Here is a 19,964-nt window from a genome sequence, read left to right on the forward strand (position 1 = left end):
AATTGCGACGCGGAGTCTTTGATAAAAGCCAAAATAAGAGACATATGACGCAGTCGGTAAAAACTGACTGTAGCAACCCCTTAACACGTTCGAAAACCGCTGAGAGGCGGCACTGTGTCGTGCGCGTCTGTAACGGTAAACGGGATTAATATCTGTTTACATATGCAAGGTTGACACGGTTCAAGAAATAAAAGCAGCTGAGAATCAAGGATTAGGAACGGAGCATCATTGTAGCAACAAGAAGTGAGAAGAGACCGGGGGAGCAAATTTAACGCGAGTCTGGCATCTCGTGTCATGAATTAGTTGAGAGTTAAAGGAAAACGCAGTTCGTCGAAGGGAGGTATAAACAAGGGTAAGAAAGTTACGTATATGAGCAAATTGTTCAATGGAACAATGAAAGATCGGCAGAGGGACAGATTCCTAGTTGAAAACGAGCGGAAAATGTTCCGGACATGTCACGCAGCGATATGACTAGAAATCGAAACAGTTGAGAGGCGACGAACAGCTGATTCACAGAGATTGCGGTGGTTCGTGATTGTACTAATCGTAAGTGCAGGACTAGAGACAACTACACGCCTGTCAGCGAAGCAGCAATAAAGTAAGCAGCTATAACAAGGCGGAGGAGGTATATACCTATGTAGTTTTCTTTTTTCTCCTTCTTAATTTTGTAACAGAAGTGTTATATGGAAAATCCGAGACACCCAGCGAGATATAAACATGGTTTCGCCGTCGGTTTGCAACCCTTTGCCCTACGTCGTGAACAGGCAGATACACGATCACTTCAATTTTACCAAACGTCTCGTCAACGCCAGGCTTGGCTGCTCCGAGAATTTGTTTAGAAAAGATCTACAGTCGCATTATGGTTGCGTTAATGCGATCGAGTTTTCCAAAGAAGGGGAGTTACTTGTCTCCGGTAAGCTTGTTATTATCTGTATGCATGTATGTATGTACGTTATCAAATTTTATTTATTTCAACCCTCACAAACCTTTGCCCATATTATTATAATATCGTGCAACTTGTACGAGTATTTATTTTAACACTATACAAGTGTAATTTGTCTAGCGTGCATTTCAAAATTTTTTTTCTTTGTTTTGCACGTTTCTTTTTCAACCTGAGACATCAGGCAAAAATATATAACACATAGAAGTTTCTTTTCTTTTTTTTTCTCTCTCTCTCTCTCTATGTATCTCCTTGAAATAATAATGGTACGAAATTATCAAATAAAAGTTTCCTGAAACCCAACTTTCTTTTTCGCCGCGTCGTCTTATCGTCGAGAATTTTTTCCCTGCCCTCAATTCGTAATAATTCTGCAACATCTCTCTGTTCCAATATTTTTACAATACATGGGAGGGTAAATATGTAACTTGCAGAGAATTTCAAAGTTTTCATATTTTTCCTGTTGGAAGTTAATTGCAATGCGCAAAGTATAGATTTCTTCGAATCCAGGTCAATATTATCATTTCTTTGTCATATAGTCATTCTTCTTTTATCTTTCCATCTTATTTTAAGTTCAATTCTGAAGCAGAACAGCAGCTTAACGATATCCTAAATCTTCCTTTCGCCTTTGCAAACTTCGGCCTCTTTTCAATTATCACGTACAGTCGAGTGATCCAGTGCAAACATCAGATTTTTATTTGACTCTGCTGTAATTGTGTACTTGCAATGTAACACAACCATGCATATAACGAAATAAGGATTCGTGCAGGAACTTGGCATGCAAGAATTTAAGAAAATTTCGTACATGGAAAAAGAACTCACATTATCTAAATCAATTAGTTATTTTGATTTCAAACCATGCCGACAAAAGATTTTCGTCGTTTAGCCGATGAATTTCATGATAATAAATGATTCATGACAGATTTTTTTTTCGACATATCTTTGTAAAATTTTTAATGTTTCATTTTTTTTACCTTCGATATAAAATATACATAATTTCAGATTATCATACCTACATTTATCAACTGTTATACTTTTGAACAATTACTTTTTCAAACACACTTCGGATTCAGAATGTTGTCAAGATAATGTCATATATTATTTGCGTTAAGTTGATAAGAACTTGCTAGAATTACCGTAAAAATTGTCGTTGTTATTATTGTTGTTGTTATTATTATTATTCTTGTTTTCTTAAAGCTGAATCAAAAATTTAGTATCAGTAATAAAATTCTTACACAATATCATTTTTTTTTTTTTTTAAATTTAATTATCTAAGCGGTCGCATCCCTGAAGTGACCTATGAAGTTTCCCCGGTGTTTCTTTTGGTAAAAAAGTTACAATTGTAGCTGATGATAGAAAAATTGGCATTTTCCATCAATTCGATTTTAATGTCTACATGAGACTAAACTTTGCTGTCCCAACAATTTATGACCATAAAGTCAGTTATTTCAACTATTGTAAATTGAAAAGATGGCGATAAAGAGATATCCATAAAAAGCAAGTAAGAAATTTTATACTCATATATTTGGCCATTTCAGATAATTTCAAATCAAGTTAGAAATTCTAACAAACTTGATGTGAAATGAAAATTCTTGCGTATTCTGTCACCCTAACAAATATGTATTTTTTTCTCTTTCTTTCAAATCTGAGCAAGCGATAAAACTTCACAGACGACTCAGATTTGTGTCTCACAATATTCTATACATTTATGGAAGAAAATCAATGCTCGTAGATAATTGTAAAATCTTTACTTGCATCGAATACTGATTATTATTATTGCTATTCTATAGACCGGATACATCTTGTATCACAGATATTTGGCTTGTAATTATTCACAGGTGGCGACGACAGAAGGGTTTTATTATGGCAGGTCGAACAAGCGATCCAGGGTGTCGGAAAACCGGCAGTTATGAAAGCACAGCATGGCAGTAATATATTCTGTCTGGGATACGACAGCACAAAAGCAAAAATATTTTCAGCCGGAAACGACGACCAAGTCATCGTTCACGACTTAAAAACGTGAGAAAATATTATCGCTGTAGCGCATTGCGCTAAAGAAATATTAGAGGAGATCGTATTTACTGAAATTGAATGCATTTCCCATTTCTGCTTTGTCTTGCACAATTATTCAAGCTTGTGAAAAATTGAACTTACTTCTGTGTAACATTTCTCCTTAAAATCGAGTTCATTTACAAGTCAAGCAAGAATTATTATCGGCCATTTTAATTATTTGTACATTACAGCGGCGATCCGCTGAATTATTTCCTTCATGAGAAGCCAGTGTACGGCTTATCGATCCATCCACACAACGACAATGTCTTCTCGAGCGCATGCGACGACGGGAGGGTGCTCATATACGATATCAGAGATTCTTCTTCTACGGAAACCTTTTGCCTTGCTCAGTACAAGTCGGCTTTTCATTCTGTTATGTTCAATCCGTCAGAGCCAAGGATGCTTGCCACCGCGAATGCCAAGGAAGGTGTTAGTATGTGGGATGTTCGTAAGCCTCTAGTGTGAGTAAAAATTTTATGAATCAAGTCCTGGTTGCGACATTCGGAAAGTAGCATCTAATATCAAATCTTGAATTTTTTCATGTTTTGTCTTTGAAAGGAGTATATTTCGGAAACGATTGCATGAAAGCTGAAAGCACTTCAATTTTCTATGAGATGAATGAAAGTCTAGATTTGTTTCGAAGTCGCCGAATCCCTCTTTTTTTCATTGCACGAATTCATTTCAGAGCTGTATTGCGATATGGTGCAGAAGGGACGTCGCAAAGCTGTATGAATGTCAGGTATAACGCGGCTGGTACAAAGTTGTTGGCCTTGAGAAGACGACTTCCTCCGGTATTGTACGCCGTCGAATCTCCGGCAAATCTTTGCCAATTTGATCATCCTGGTTATTACAACAGCTGTACAATGAAGTCTTGCTGTTTTGCCGGTGACGACGACCAGTACGTCCTCTCAGGTACAAACGCTCACAACGATCGATTCATGCTTCGCAACCACTTCTAAGATCTGAATTTTTCTTGTTTAAATTGGCAAACACAAAATTCGTACGACAAAAACGTTATTTTAAAAATATTGTCAAGTATCTGTATCAATCATATCTAAATTATTTTCTCAAGTTGATCACTTTTCATTTATAAAATTTTGTTATTCCTTATATTAATGTTACAGGATCGGACGACTTTAACCTGTATATGTGGAAAATTCCAATGGATAATGAGAAATGGGTAGACTCTGCGCATATGGTTCTCCGTGGGCACAGATCCATTGTAAATCAAGTTCGTTTTAATCAGTCCAGCTGTATCCTTGCCTCCTCGGGTGTTGAAAAGATTATAAAAATTTGGAGCCCATTTCCACTTGGCAATGGTTGTCTCGGTGGTTTGAAGGTAATTCATTATTCTATTAACAATGAATTTTTCTCTTTATTCATATCGAATATCAGCATTTCTTTGCAACCAGCCTGTGTTGAACCAATGAACATTCTATACTGTAAAAATCATTATCTTTCAAACTTCCTATGCAGACCATAGTTTTCCTGTCTAACAGGCTTATCTTGATTGACTAATCAAACCACAGCGCCAAACGTATGTCAAATGTCTCTTTTTCTGCGGTGCAAAATATTCGTGCGATTTTTTCCTCCAAACGCTTATTTCGCTAACTTTTGCCATTTATTTCATCCATTTTAACTAACTGGAAAAATATTACACCGTCTGAAGAGGGATGCTGGAAAGCAGGAGAGACAACGTAAAGTGTTCACACACAATGAGTATGTTAGCCTGGTACTCCGTAGTGGTCAATTCATGACCCACGACTACAGTCATCAGTCAACTCGCGAAGATCCTCGTATGATGGCCTTCTTTGATTCTCTTGTTCAAAGAGAAATAGAGGGTTGGAACTCGGAGGACGCACTACCTGCTCCCCAGACTCCAAGTGACTCGGAACATCATCCGACGATAGGACGCACATACAATGGCAGTGACTCTGACGGTAAATTTTGAAAACCGATTACTATTGGAACTCGAGGGGGTCTTATAATATATATGTATAGAAGGTCAAAAAAGTGAAAAAATTCCGAGAATTCATATCTCGACAACCAATTATTTAATTTGATTAGGTTTTATTTTATTCAAAAGTATCTAGAACGAGCGTCAGTTGATTATATTTTCATTAGATTGAATTAGTAGTAAGCATCGTTATTCACAATAACATCAACCAATTTGCTCGATGGGATGTTTTGCAATGCCCGCGCTATCTCAAAAACGGCTCAACCGGTTTACTCGAAATTTGAAATCAGCATTTTTGGATAATTTATCCGCTTTGTCACGAATCGGTGTTTTTGTATTTTGTTAACAAAATCGCCACCGTTTGAAGATGAAGTTCGATTTTTCTTTCAAGATTTACAGCCTTTTTTAAAATCAATTCAGTAAAAAATATGATAAATGAAAGATAAATGGGCTTGTAGCACAAACTAAAAAAGGAGAATAACTTCTAGTATATAATTGTCTCTTAGACACTGTTATATTAAGATTACCGATACCTTAAACAATGCTAAAATTTTTGTGCGAATCAAAATTTTTTCACAGACTCGACTGCCTCAGACCGTCAGCTGTTGTTGAGTATATTAGGCTCTGCGATTGGTAGTCGCGGTTTAACAGGTGGTGTGGTACCAGAAAGACCTTCGGAATCACCAAATCGCATTACACAGTTGATAGCAAACAGGAGAGAGAAACTCATGAGGTTAGCAGCCCTGGAAGGCGGTGCGACTGTAAATGCCTCGACGAACACCGTAAATCATATAGACACAGTTACGGACAGTGATAAAGATGATAATAAAACAAAGTGTAAGTCTAAGAGCAAATCGAAAGGTGCTAAAGTAAAACATGGAAGAATATCAAGAATCAAATTTCGGGTCAAGAGGAAATTAGCGATAAAGAAAGAGGATAGCGACACGCACAGCGATGCTCAGCCATTGGACGCAGAGCAGCCCAGTACAAGCTCCGGTGTTGTTTCACGCAGATCAAGATACGCAGCGAGATCCATCGGCAATGACAAAGATTCGACTACCACCAGCGAAGATGAACGACCCGCGGAGAAGTGTAGAAAACAAAAAACTGACTCGGATTGTTCGACCAAACTTCACAGACTGAAAAAGTGGCGACGCAAAAACGTGAAACATGAAATATCGGCGGAAAACGGCAGTACGCAGTTAAGAACAGACAATGATACGCAGAAAGATGTAGTTTCTAAGGCTCAAAAAGATATTGTAAATAACTCGAGCGTGCGTAAAACACGAGCGGAACAATCGGTAACGCCGCATAAAAAGAGGTCGAAAATTCCTCCAACTCCGGATAGCGGAATTTCGGGAGTCTCAACGGTCGAAAAATCGCTGGAAGAAGTTCGAAAGGCGTGGCTAGGAGGTGACAGTTCTGATCACGAACAAAAAAAGAGAAATTTGGAATGTTTTAGAAAAAAAGTTGACATTGCACGACAAAGCTATCGACATCGCTGTAATCCGTACACAGAATTTCCTGGTAACAGTAGTGATTCGTCTGATTAAATGGATCTTTGTCACCCGTTTCCTCTTGTAAATATTGAATCTGTGATTCCCTAAAATATATATTTTTATAATATTAAGTTTGATGGCTCCGAATTTTTGAGCAGAATGATTGTTTGTTTGTTTTTTTTTTTTTTTTCTTTCTTATTTCTTTTTCTAAACCCATTTGCAATGTTATGAGTCTTTTTATTAATAACTATGTCATCGCATCCATTTGATATGTGTATATTATTATAAACGTGATTCGTGCATACTAATTATTCGGTTTGGTAGAGAAAAATACGTCTAAATTCTTTAAGTACGTATCAAGCCTATTACCGATAGCTGTGAACGGAGTCGAGGCATTCTTTTAGCACAATACAAATATGTACGTACAACCGTTACTCTTTGTATGAACTCAATTCTGATACTTGTAACTTTGGAATGAGAATAAATTGTGATTTAACAGGGCTGAATTTTCACACTCATCGTGCTTTCAATTACTAATTTTAAAAACCTGAATTCTCACGTTATTTCGTTGAACTGTACAAAACAAGGATTAACGGAAAGAAAAGGTTTCTACATAAATTTTCATTCAAAAATATGTTGAACGTTTTCGCTGAGTGAAGAAAAGAAATATTACCGACAAAATGGTATAAACAATTTGAGCGATACATCAAGAAGCAGCTCAAAATTGCATTTGCGATCCTAGAAAACTTTTCTGGATACCATAAAGCGATGCAACTGTTTTTGAATGGAATACTACACCTGTTTTACTTTTTTTTAGTAATTGAAACATTACGAGCGATATGTTTTTCGGCTCGTGAAGCCGTCCCAGATTTACCGCGTTTTTTGGAATCCGGGAAAAGACAGGGAATTACGTGGATAATCAAAAAGTTGAGAAATATGATAATTATTCTGAAAAAAATTAATATGTTCCAATATTTTGTTGAAGTTCACGTGAAGATTCCCGTTCGGAGTTTATGTCGGCTGAAGTTTTGTAAATTCAGTAATACTTAAATGTGTGTGGTGATGAAGTGCATTGCATAATTTAATATCCAACCTTTTCAGATATCTCTTTACGCTGAGCCTGTTTTATTTAAGGAGAACACCTGTTTATTCATATGGTGATGGAAATGTTATACAGGATTGATAATTTATATTCTTGCAGGTAACCTTTTATACTCTGTGAAACATCGAAAACTGCAGTAAACATAACATAATATTCGAAAGTTTTTGAATTATTGAGTGTAGAAATAATGAAAGTATCGCAAAATCCGTACTCTTATTTCTTGGAAACGTCAAAAAAAATGTCCTGATTTTAAACTCTGTTTTTACGATTTGTGAAGCGTTTTTGTCGAATATCTCTACAGATATATGTTTCTCGACGAAACATCCCTCCGCCAAAGTTGTAAATCTCGTCAAGATTCTTCTTTTTGTTCACACAAATTTTTCACGTTTATCAAAATATTTTTCCCGCCAATTGCCGCCGCATGTACACACCAATACAAGCACGTTTCTTTTCTTGTGAAGGTACTTAAGTACTTAATTATAACTGTATATAACTAAACGTAACTCTTTGAAACCGAGGTATAATATTTTATTTACTATTTCCTACCCGGAAAACGTGAATTGTATGACTTGAAAATCTGGAAAAGTCTGGAAATTTTATAATGAAAAGTAGTGGTAACCCACCGTTTTAAAATTGTTTGTAAAATGTGTTCCATTGCTTTGCCATTTCTGCAGAGTTAATTGGAAAAATGAAAATCTTTTCAGTTAAAGGACTGCAGGGCCTTTCGTTCAGGCCTTTCGATTTGTCTTAGATAAATTTTTTTCCATTCTTAAAATTTTAATAATGTTCAAAAACAGCGAACGTCATACGAATACGAAGTTATAGGAGACCAAGATACGTAAGAATCGTCTTACAAATTTTTGCGCACGTTTCCGAATCTTCAGCAGTCGTTTTAAAAAAAAGTAATTTACGGAAATTTAAAGTTGGATAAATGTACAATATATGGCAATGGTTGTAAATATGGTACAGTGTGGAATCATCCAGTACGCATTTCCATATTTGTAAATGAACCGCAATACCAGGATGTCACCTCTTCCTGTGGTTTTTTTTTTTTACCTTCGGTGAAGGAATTCTCATTCAATGGCTGTGGCAGCATAAAAAAGTCGCGGGATACAATATTTCATACGATTTCTCAGTCAGTGTTTGACCTGCGTCAATACACGATGAATACCTTGGGGAACTTTTACTGTTTCGGTTGTATTTTGGTAAACGTTCTGGCGCGCATTGCGGCCCATCAGTTTGACGTGGATAACGCAATATTGTACGAGGACCCAACTCCTGTTACTGAAAATTCCCGGGAGAACTATTTCGGGTATTCAGTAGCTCTTTGGAACGAAGATTCCAAAGCGTGGATTTTTATCGGAGCACCCAGAGCCAATTCATCGCTCTACGAAGGAACCACCGAGACAGGAACTGTATTCAGATGTCCGATTGGTCAAAAATGCACGGAATGGCCTATAGACAAGCATCTAGAAAAAATCCAGCAGCGTCAAAACGGATCTTGGCTGGGTGGCACAATGATCGTACAAAATTCGAACCCTCCAAAGCTTTGGGTATGTTGGTCTTTCATTGCCATCCGCAGTTTTATTATCTTTTTTATTCAATTCTTACCGGATTCTGTATTAATTACCGACTCAATTTTTGGACAAACAGCAAATGACTGAACCCTTGCAAATCTGATGTCTGAAACTTTTTTTTACTGTTTCATTATTCGAGCGAGCAAAATCCATGTAAGGTAATTTAAAAAAATAAAATAAAAAAACATGTGTGCAGTTCACACGTGGTAGAAGCGAAACCTTCAGAAACTAAACTGCGAGAGAATGAGGAGAATGCAGTATCAGGAGTGCAAAAATTATTCGTTTCATCGATAGTAGTTTCATTTCGTTTTATCGAGTTTCAAATCACTCCCCTGCTGAAGAAGTTTTATTTTCAAAAGGAAAAGAAAAACCACAAACGAATATTCAAATAAATATTTTCAACACAAAAACCGAAATTGTCCTTATCAGCCGTATAGACATACATGTAAGGAAATATTAACAAAATGTGTCGCCATTTATTGCCATTTATCGATGGTCGAAAATAGTGTTGAATTGTTAAATTCCATGTATGTTACGCATATTTATACCGTAGTGAAAGATTTCCTCCAAATTTCTGCGTAAGCTTGTACATCCATATCTTTGTCGACATTCTAGTATCGTGATGAAAAAATATCGTTATGACATTTTTTCTAACTAATTAACAAGTGGTAACATTTTATTTTCTATCTCGAATAATTATATAGAATTTGGACTCGATTCGACTTATGAACCATCTGCACGCAATATTTGAGCATGATCGGGTGAAAATAAAATAAAACCTAGAGTAAGAGATAATTGTGATTCAGTTCGGAAAATATAGAATTAGAATGGATGAGAAAATTAATGATCAGGAAATTTTAATCCTGTTTACTATTGCGAATTCGTTACCTTTATATCGGATTAAGAAATACACGAACGTAATAGAATTGGAACGCATTTGCTTGAAGTTCAGCGCTACCAAGTGTTATCAGATTTTGTTCGGTCTACCGCAAAGCTGTGCACCGCTCAATTCTACATAGTTTATATGAAGTAGCAGTATAGCAGGAATAATTGTGAAATTCAGATCTTGGTTTTGTTCTGACTAACGTTTAAGTTGTATAGATTACCGCCAGGCGTGGAAAAGATTCTGGTCTATGACTTAGGAGAAAAATGATATTGTAGATACGCCATAGAGGTTGAGTGAGGTGCTAAAAAGGGTGCCGTTGTTACTTACTTTATCTTTGGCTGCATGAAATCGAGGAAATGATTAAGCAACCGCTATATTGCTAAGCGTTTTGACTGACCGAGGAGAGCATATAACACAAAATGTTTAAAGTTTTCAAACAAGAGGGAAATAATTGTGTTTCAATTGCTTTTGTTTAATGCTTCTTCATCTTGTGGAATTCCTTAGGAGGGTGCTTTACAGTCAGTCTTTACCGACCGAGTGAAATTAACTATAAGCAAAATTTTTACGTGCAAAGCGGTGCACATTATAATAATTAGTATTCAAGAAAATTTTTCTCTCACACAAGAATAATGAAAGAAATGACATTCTTGAATTTCAATTTATGTAGGTATTGTTAGTTCACGAAAAAAAAATATTTTCGGTTGTTGAAGTGAAAACTTCTTTAGCGAAGTTGGTGAAAATTTTTTCAGCACGGGAGTGCTTTGAAACTCGATGTAACGAAATGAAACGACTATCGATGTAATGGAAACATCGATGAAACGGATATGCAAAACTTAACTTAATTTGCGCGGTAGTGATTTGAAACTCGATGAAACGAAATGAAACAACTATCAATGACACGAATAATTATTCCTTTTTCATTCCGTAATTATTGACAATTTGCGTTCAGGTATGTGCCCCACGGTGGATGGATTATTTAGCTCCAAACAAAACGATAGTGCCTATGTACGGCAAGTGTTATAAGGCATCTGTCGAAGATGTAAATAAGAACGAACCACGAGGGAAGAATATCAATCTATTAGAGCCCCCCAGGGATTATCATAGAATCGGAAATCAGGATTATCCTCTTCACGTACTGGGACAATGTGGTTTCTCCTTACATGTCACTCAAGATGAGTCGCGGCATAAACTTGTCTCGGGTTGTCCGGGGGTATGGAATTCGCATGGAATATCGATAATTGAGGAGGACTACTACGAATCCAGCTTCATTGTTCTAAACGCTGTCGACGACCTCGGGAGCAATTCCGATCAATTTGGTTCGTTATCTGACTAAATATCGAATCACAATGCATCGGTGATACAATCTAGTACACCATTTCTGCATCAAATTGATATTCGTTTCACTTGAAGTAACTCACTCTTGTAATACAAATTTTTTTCGTGTGAAAGAAAAAAAAATCGATCAAGTTATTGTTGGCATATGAAAAAATGTTTTTCCTCAACATCAGCAATACTTTATGTGAAAAATAATTACCGCATGCAAATACATCTATAGTTAAAGACTTTCTCATCGCTATACTATACATATATACTTTACATTTCCGCATTGATTGAAAATTTTACATCACATACAATTTATCAAATGTTTAGGATATGCGGTAACATCGGGTATATATTTTGATGATGCCGAGCATATTGACGTACGTGGCGGACCAAGAGGCAATAAATTGCTTGGCGAGGTCCGTCTATTCCAATTTCCCTCGAACACTGGCGAAAGTGAGGCAGTAAAGAGTCTTTTGAATCTAAATGGGGAGCAAATTGGCGAACATTTTGGTGCCACGTTGGCTTCTTGCGATATTGATGGTGACAGTAAACATGATATATTGGTGGGCGCTCCACACTGGTCGAAAAATATAGAAGAACTCGGACGAATCTACATATACAGACAAGGTTACGGAAGGGTAAGCGTTAAGGAAGACAGTAGTACCTTAAAGCATATACTACTGGAGGTAGCTAACCATACCGTTAACCTCGCAAAAACTGCAGCCGAAGTGATGAGAGAGGAGATATACCGGGAAAATCTCTTGAAAATTGAAAATCAACCGCGCATGCGCTAAATAATTCAAATTCATTCGTCGGCGAAATCTTCCCGCGGCGATATTTTTGTCTGCGATGCAGGCGGGCCAACGTACGCAAAATGTGTACGTTTGAATTTTCAAAGAGCATAAGCATTGAATTCCGACCGTTCTTTGAAGAATCAACTTTCCGACCCAATAACAAATGCTTCCCAAACCTTTCCGAGTCACTACCTCAATTATTTGTTGTTCTAATCTCGAAAATTCGTATCAACTACATCGCCGCCAGAAACAGTTTGACAGCTGAAAACTCGGGATGGCCAGCCTGCAACGAAGAGCCGATAAAACTCGCGCATGCGCGGTTGATTTTCAAGTTTCAAGAGATTTTCCCGGTAAACTCGGGATACTCCGTCTCTCTCACTCTGCATTTGCTTGGCTGGAAGGAAACGTATTGACCAATTAAATGTAGAGCGAGAGAGACAGCTTTTAACGGGCATATACCTCTCTCTTTCTCTCTCTCTCTCATTCTTCTGCCTTACTTTCTGTACATGAGAAGCTAACTCCGGTAGTATATGCTGTAAGAGTAATACCTAACCGCAAACATATAATTATACGAACAAAAAGAGAATATAGATAAATTGGTTAAATTTTCAGTGCTATAAAAAGATCAAGAGTTGCGGATTCAAAAAATTGGAGCACATCGCTGGGAAAATTTCTGGAGGAAGATTTGGCGCCGCTATTACTTGTCTTGGAGACATAAATTATGACGGCTTTGCAGATGTCGCTGTTGGTGCTCCGTACGATGGGAATGGAGCCGTTGATATATATTATGGTAGCAAAAACGGTCTTGACTTGGATAACAGGCGTAGAATCTCCGGTCCTGAGAACACCAAAGGGTTTGGTTTTTCGATCTCGGAGGCAGTTGACATCGACGATAACGGATACGTCGACATTGCGATCGGAGCTTATTTGTCTGGTCACGTGATGTTGGTTCGATCTAACAGCGTTGTAAACCTGAATGTTAAGTTGTCCAGCAATCTGACAAGTAACTCCGGTCTCAGACGAAACGCTGGGTTCCTTTCATTGAAAGTATGTTCCGTCTATGAAGGTGTAAATGCACCCCCAAATATTAGTGAGTATTACACTTTTTCATGGCACCAATTATTTTCAAATGTCAATCTCTCGACGCTTTATAGAGCTTTGAAATCTCGCGAGAAATCGTCAAACTTGATTCTCAATACGTGTAGGGTCGTGCGATTATTTGATTATTCCAACGATTCATTGATAAACAATTGATTGGAAGTTGAGTAATCGATTGATCGATAGAACAACTAATTTTAATCTGAATAATCGATTTATCGGAGAAGCGACTGATTGAAAGGGCTAATTAATCGATTAATCGGTCGAATGAGCAATCGACTAATGAGAATCGATTAATCGCACGTCCCTTGGTATGTAAACTTTGCGTAACTTCTTGCTCGCTCACTTCCAGCTTTGACCCGCTTTTGATAGTACCATAAATTCGTGAACACCCTATATAACTTTTCGATTCTCAAAACCACCCTATTTTCAATAATTATTATTATTATTATTATTATTATTATAAATTTTTTTCCGTAGTCGTGACTACGGAATTAAAAATCGATGATGAGGGTCAAAGAGCAATATTTTTTGACAAAGAAATCGACGACCTAAGCAAAACAGTATACACATTTAATACTACCCTGAACGCCGCACAGGAATGGTGCCACAATTATACAGTAAAAATAAAAAAAGTGAGTATAAACAATTTCGTCGACTGATTTTTAACTCGACGACACGGTACAGCTTGCCGTTTGGCTTATCAATGCTTCAATTTATGTAATTGCGTTTGTATAATTTCAGTAATAGGGCGACAATAATCGGGAGAATTTTTTTTAACCGCAGTAACAATTAATTCAATGTTGCATAAATAAGTTGTAGGTATAATATTTACAAACTCACTTAAATCTGCATGTATAAATTTATTGAAGCTAGTGGAGCGATTCCCCGATCCGTTGAAATTCTCGGTGAGACAGAATTTGCCAAAACATGGAAGTAAGACTGGGCTGTTGAAGGTGAATGGTATTTCTAAGGATAGTGACAATTTCTGTAAATCTTGCGCTGTATTGAACGAGCTTCGACCACCACCTGAGGATCACTTGGAAGTAGCATTTGCACTGGAATGCAACGACACGATCGAATGTTTATCAATTTTGTCGATCAATATGACGACCACTTGGAGCGATGGAAAACCTTACGTGATTGGTTCCTCAGAATTTATTGAATTGGACGTAACCGTCAGAAACGACGGCCAAATGGCATTTTACACCAAGGTTAAAATCTCTATGCCAAGTTACATTGAACTTCATAATTCCGCATCATTGATATACGACGAGGTAGAAACTGTTGGTGAAATTCGCACGGTTACTTTTATCATCTCCAATTTTCTGGATCAGAATGAAACGGTGAGTAATTTAGTCTAACTTCCGGTGCGCGTACTTTCAATGCCGGGAAACCGATATCTAGAATTTGAAAAAGGAAAAAATCATTTTTCGTACCATCTCGTGGAAATTCTCCGTGTGAAATTACGAAAATTTACGAGTAAGAATGAAAATATTATTCTCTAATCGCCGTTAGATGTCGCATTTCTCTCACGAGGGAAACTTATCCGAACACTGCTTGATTTCCTACCTGACAATAATGGCTCTGCATTTGAATGCTCTCATCTCATTTATCTCATTATGTCAACTCTGGATGTATAAAATTTCCAGGAATCTATGAAAGTATACTTGAACGCATCTACGCTGCGAACCGATTTCGACATGATAACCCTGAACGCAACAGCGGTAACGTCCAGCAACGATACAGGGTCGGGAAACTACATCGCTGATCTGTCGATTAGATATGTAGTGCAAGCAGCCATCGGAATAGCAGGGTAAGCGATTGCTTCCTATGGGTATAGAGGGCATTCCACCTCAATTCGACTAGGGTCTGTTGTTTCATCTCTAAAAACCATTCGAGATTTTTTTCAGATTCTGGCAACACCCCTGATTTCTCCGGAGCTCTTCAAACGATGATGTTTTTACAGTTATTGCGACATTTTTGAAAATTATGATAAAAATTACGTCAATTCTGTAACCAAAATCAAAAATTTTCCAATCAAAATTAAAATGGCCAGGCAAAAGAGTAATTGTTCATTAATTTTTTTTTTTTATTTTTTTTTTTTTTTTTTTTTTAGAATTTTCAACGTTCAACACATCTTTCCTGACACAACAACTATGACGAAATTTCAATCAATGTTCAAAAATGACATATAGAAATAAGCGAAGAAAAATGATTTCAAAGGTAGATTTTTTTTTTTCGAATTTCAATAAGAATTTCAAGATAACCGTTATATTAGGAAAGATATATGGAACCCTAAAAATGCAAGAAAAAAAAATTAAAATATTAATTGGTTAAAAAATAGATAAAAAATTACAGGCAAAACAGCCTGCCTACTTTTATTTTGGTTGGCTACAGAAATTATGTAATCATTTTCATCATTTTCAAATACGTCGCAATCACTGTCAAAATATCATCATTTGAAAAGGTCTGGGGGCGTCAGAATGGGTTGAGAATATTTGAAAAAATTAGAAATGCTTTTTAGAGTTGGAACAACAATATAAAAAATCGCGGATCAAATCCAAGAGGATGAGGGTAAGACCCGAGTTGAATTGACACAGAATGTCCTGTATCCAAATTTCTGAATCATCGCTGACAAGGCTGTTTCTTATACTTTTGCAATTCGTTAGGGCGGCAGAAGAGGCTTTGTATCCTTACACGTTGAGCGGACCTGCGGAAGAGTTGCCGAATATAAGGTTCCGACACACCTTCGGATTGAGGAACGACGAGATTACTCCGATAAGTCTAGCGCTGCTCAGCGTTTCTATTCCAACGCACTGGATCGCCAGTGGCGACAAAGAGGTCGAAATTGTCAGACTGAATGAAATGATGGGCGGAATTTCAAAGCCGGGGGAGGATATCGACAGCAAAATCCTACGACAAGATACGAATGAGCCCTTGAGCAGCGATGCGACCACGATGAGCAACTGGCTTCCCAATGAGGATTCTTCGAAAACAAAAAACCATTTCATAAATTTTAACGGAAAAGTACTCGCGGCTTCTGCAGAGAATAGAACCCTCTACATGAATTGTACCAATCCGGCGTTCAAATGCACAACCGTCAGTTTCAAGTTCGGACCATTGGAATTGAAACGGACCACAGCCGCACTCGATCTCGTCCTCGAGATGCTTTTCTCTAACATTAAACGTAAGTCAACTCGGTATTTTATCCAACGACGAAGGCTGCGATCCGATATTAGCTCCCAGTGCTGTCAACCGTCTTTTATCTCTCATGCGCTACCGAGTTCGTGGGTAGCTCTGCCTCTGTCCTAGGGAATTTTAGCGCTACCATATAATTTCGGATCGCACCCTTTGTCGGTATTTGAATCGACGATTGCATTTATCCCTGATTATCGATGTGTGATTAATTTTTAGTGAATTATAACGTAACTGAAAAAGTCGACAACCAATTGTTCAGTTCAATCGGAGTTTGCATATGTTCTCTTCAACGGTATGCAGATGAACCGTCACCGACATTTTTTTCTATCACAACCAATTAGTCGGCAGCATTGTTATTGACATTAACGTCATCCATTTTACTAAGTGATATGTTACTTCGAAAACAGTTGAACTGATTGAATCGAAATTTGGAGATAGTATTTCTAAACAGAATATCCTCTTTGCCACGATTCAATTTTTGCTTATTTTGTCTTTTTAATTTTTGTCTTATGAAAACGTCGACCTTTTGAAGTTGAAATTCGGTTTTCCGTACAAAACTGCTGATATTGTTATTCAGTAAACATGAAAAATATCGTGAGCAAAATAAAGTAGGATCGTAGCAAGGAACGTAAACTATTCCAAAATACTGTCTCTAAATTTAAAGACAATTCGTTAAGCCGTTTTTGAAATATCGTCAGCACCGTGAAATATCTTGTTAGTAAGATGGTTGACCTTACTGCCAATAACGATCCTTTCTACAGATTGAATATTACATAAAAAAAAAATGTTATCAAAGCTTTATCTACATATTTTCGAGGAAAAGAAACCCTGATGGAATTGAATAATCGGCTGCCGACACAAAAATTCCACAAAATTCATCCACTTTTCCAACAGTTTATTCCTATGCTATGAAGCCTCAGGAAATACTCGTTTTCGTTTTCAGCTGACATAATCGGAATAAAGGATATTATATTGTTTGTTACAAATGCCAGTACGAAAATTCTAACGCCACAGACTCAGTTGATTGCCAATATGAATCCGGTTTCGATGATGGTTGGCACACAGTTCGTTGGATCACCGCAAGATCAACATGTAGCTATGTGGGTTATAGTAACGTCGAGTTCTGTGGGACTACTACTTCTGTTATTAATTGTCCTTGCACTCGTGAAGTTGGGTTTTTTCACGAGAACTAAAAAGGTAGAACTCGAAGCTTTGAAGCAACAGAATGGCGTAAGTATTAAGTATTATTTCCAATTCTGCCTTTAGATGCGTATGTATACATACATAATAGTTAACACGTCCAAATGTTCGCGAACGTCAATTTCCACAAGATTATCTAACTTAGAGGCATGCACTGAGAAATTTCATTTGTTATTATAACTGGAAAAAGTGAGTAAAACAGGTATCGTTAAAAAAACTGTTTGAATATTGTTGGAATTACGAAAAACGAGGTACGCGTAAACATTTTGCGCTATTGTCGATCCTTTTTCGGTAATTGCAACGCAAAATCAGTTTGTGAGGTTTACTCTACTTTTTTAGTTAAATAAGGCTTTAACGTCAATTTATTCTTGCACAAGCATTAAATTTTCGCAACAGTTAAAAAAAAATATAGTAACAGTGATCGTGACGAGAAGGAATAGTAACGGATACTAAACTTTCTGGTAACAGCCAGAAAACTAATTTTCATTTTGTACCTTGAACTATATTTTTCGATCATGGTAAATAATGAAAGTAGTTGAGGAATGAGTGGTGACCGGAAATAAAAATTTCTCTCAGCGTGAAATTGGTTGGTTGCACCAATTCTTACCGAATATTCACGTTCCTACCTTAAACATATGAATAAGGTCATTATCTAGTTGGGGTAGCTTGATTTTGCAATACAAATGCTCAGATATCGTTTTCCAAGCTCTAAAGATTTTATTATAAAGAATTAGGTAATTCTGTGGCTTTCGCACCAAAATTCACTTTGGCTGGATGGAATTTTCATCTTTCTAGAAACACCCACCGCCGTCATCATGAACGATAACTAAAAATTTCAAAAACCATTATTTTCAGGCGTGTCCCAAACTTGTTTTAGAAACTACATCGTCAACAGAAGCTTTGGACCAGCCGTATTACATAAGTAATTAATTATAATCAACTTTGAGTATCTTATACAATTATGCTAGTTTAAAGTCTCATTATTTATTACAATTATAAAACTAATCGACTATTGGTATTCAGCTCAGAATGGTTTTGTGATTTAGCAGAATAGAGAAACTAACAAGTAAAAGTTCTGTTTCATAAAAAAAATTCCTTATCGAATCGATGAGCTAGTCTAAAAGTTCAACGATCCGCAACCGGTTAATTTAAACTGTTGATTGATCGACCAATCGGTAATACCATCGAATGAAATCTCTGGTTAATCCGTTGATCGTTTATTTATCGTGTCTAGGGATTTAAGTCACTTATTTGTATGAAAAAACAGTATAAAAAAGGTAAAAGATCATGCAAGGAAAACTTTCTATCATAATTAATAATATGTGTAAGCAGTGAAGTTACTTTCAAGAAGTAGTATAACAATTGTATAATAGAAAAAATTGCTATCAACAAATATTAAAAAATGGCCACACCAGAGCCATTATTGCGAGACGCGTTGAATTCCGCGGCACGCGGTGTATTTGGTGCAAATTTGAAGCTGGAAAGAAAAAAAAACCACTCGAACCAAATATTAACAGCTACAAAAATACGTAAGGGATTTTGAAAATATTGATTTTCATATAATTGGCGAGTATTTGAATGAAAATGTTCAAATTTTTAAGCAGATAAAGATTACTTGTTTGTTAATAAACAATGTTCAAACTAGCTTATAGAAAATCACCCACATATTTCACTATCTATCAATACGTAAATTAAGTGTTTTTCTTTTATTTTTTTTTTCCTCCGATCTAAATTTGCACCAGCGTCGCCATGTTTGAATATTTATTAAGAAAAATCTATCGTATTGTATACTTAAATATATGCCTAATAACTTCCTTGAATATTATCATCTTTTTACCTTTTATTTCATCCAGAAGAGACAAAAAAAGAAGAAGGCAATTTCTTAGATTCTTACACCGGTATTATCCCTTAAAGAAAGGGGATTCCCTGGTTTCGTCGCGGATTAGATAATAAAAAGTTGTCGGTCCGAATTCTTGGTGCGTCGGAAGAATATGAAAAGAAATGGTAAAAATTTTTTAATTCAGATTACAAGATATTATTATTATTACTATGATTATCATTATTATTATTCATTGTGAAATTTTTCCACCTCAAAAAAGAAAAAAGTGCCCCCCCCCCCAGAGCTACATTTTTTTGGTCAAGTGTGATGCTGCCTGTGTCCTCTTGGCACCTTAGTCAGTACCAGCCAAGAGTCCGAACACATAAGACCTTCGAGCGCTAAGCCATCATTTGTACCGAAAACTATATCGAATAAAACCTGGTTGAAGTATAATTATGGTTCCTGTGTGCACCAGTTAGTAACAATAATAACATCCTTCCTTCCCTAACGGAGACTAGA

General features: G+C 36.7%; 2 protein-coding genes across 3 annotated transcripts; both read left to right on the forward strand.

Annotated features, from left to right (window-relative positions):
* The first annotated feature begins 130 nt into the window (after window positions 1–130).
* On the forward strand, window positions 131–6,946 carry LOC107222508 (DDB1- and CUL4-associated factor 5). The gene is made up of 8 exons (XM_015661906.2): window positions 131–598; window positions 675–913; window positions 2,776–2,956; window positions 3,181–3,450; window positions 3,675–3,901; window positions 4,114–4,328; window positions 4,659–4,929; window positions 5,526–6,946. Exons 2-8 carry the CDS (start codon window positions 718–720, stop codon window positions 6,497–6,499), a joined length of 2,334 nt encoding a protein of 777 aa, XP_015517392.2. The 5' UTR covers window positions 131–598; window positions 675–717; the 3' UTR covers window positions 6,500–6,946.
* A 1,724-nt stretch (window positions 6,947–8,670) lies between these two features.
* On the forward strand, window positions 8,671–19,898 carry LOC107222499 (integrin alpha-9-like). Of its 2 annotated transcripts, XM_046744786.1 has the most exons (11): window positions 8,671–9,100; window positions 10,960–11,326; window positions 11,661–11,971; window positions 12,740–13,217; window positions 13,706–13,860; window positions 14,098–14,571; window positions 14,878–15,041; window positions 15,898–16,415; window positions 17,370–17,656; window positions 18,482–18,548; window positions 19,480–19,898. In XM_046744786.1, the coding sequence occupies exons 1-11, from the start codon at window positions 8,711–8,713 to the stop codon at window positions 19,536–19,538; spliced, it is 3,270 nt and encodes a 1,089-aa protein (XP_046600742.1). In that variant the 5' UTR covers window positions 8,671–8,710; the 3' UTR covers window positions 19,539–19,898. The 2 variants fall into 2 exon arrangements, with proteins under 2 accessions (XP_046600742.1, XP_046600743.1); XM_046744787.1 differs by lacking the exons at window positions 18,482–18,548; window positions 19,480–19,898 and having other exon boundaries at window positions 17,419–17,566.
* Window positions 19,899–19,964: the final 66 nt, after the last annotated feature.

Source organism: Neodiprion lecontei, chromosome 7, assembly GCF_021901455.1.
Source record: "Neodiprion lecontei isolate iyNeoLeco1 chromosome 7, iyNeoLeco1.1, whole genome shotgun sequence".
Classification (NCBI taxonomy): domain Eukaryota; kingdom Metazoa; phylum Arthropoda; class Insecta; order Hymenoptera; family Diprionidae; genus Neodiprion; species Neodiprion lecontei.

What these genes read in the sequence shown, in the direction of transcription:
- LOC107222499 (XM_046744786.1), top strand. Translation starts at nt 8,711, where the DNA reads ATGAATACCTTGGGGAACTTTTACTGTTTCGGTTGTATTTTGGTAAAC. An exon ending in CGAACCCTCCAAAGCTTTGG is followed by an intron (nt 9,101 to 10,959) that starts GTATGTTGGTCT and finishes ATTTGCGTTCAG; the next exon opens with GTATGTGCCCCACGGTGGAT. An exon ending in AAATGCACCCCCAAATATTA is followed by an intron (nt 13,218 to 13,705) that starts GTGAGTATTACA and finishes TTTTTTCCGTAG; the next exon opens with TCGTGACTACGGAATTAAAA.
- LOC107222508 (XM_015661906.2), top strand. Translation starts at nt 718, where the DNA reads ATGGTTTCGCCGTCGGTTTGCAACCCTTTGCCCTACGTCGTGAACAGG. An exon ending in AGGGGAGTTACTTGTCTCCG is followed by an intron (nt 914 to 2,775) that starts GTAAGCTTGTTA and finishes AATTATTCACAG; the next exon opens with GTGGCGACGACAGAAGGGTT. An exon ending in CAATGGCAGTGACTCTGACG is followed by an intron (nt 4,930 to 5,525) that starts GTAAATTTTGAA and finishes ATTTTTTCACAG; the next exon opens with ACTCGACTGCCTCAGACCGT.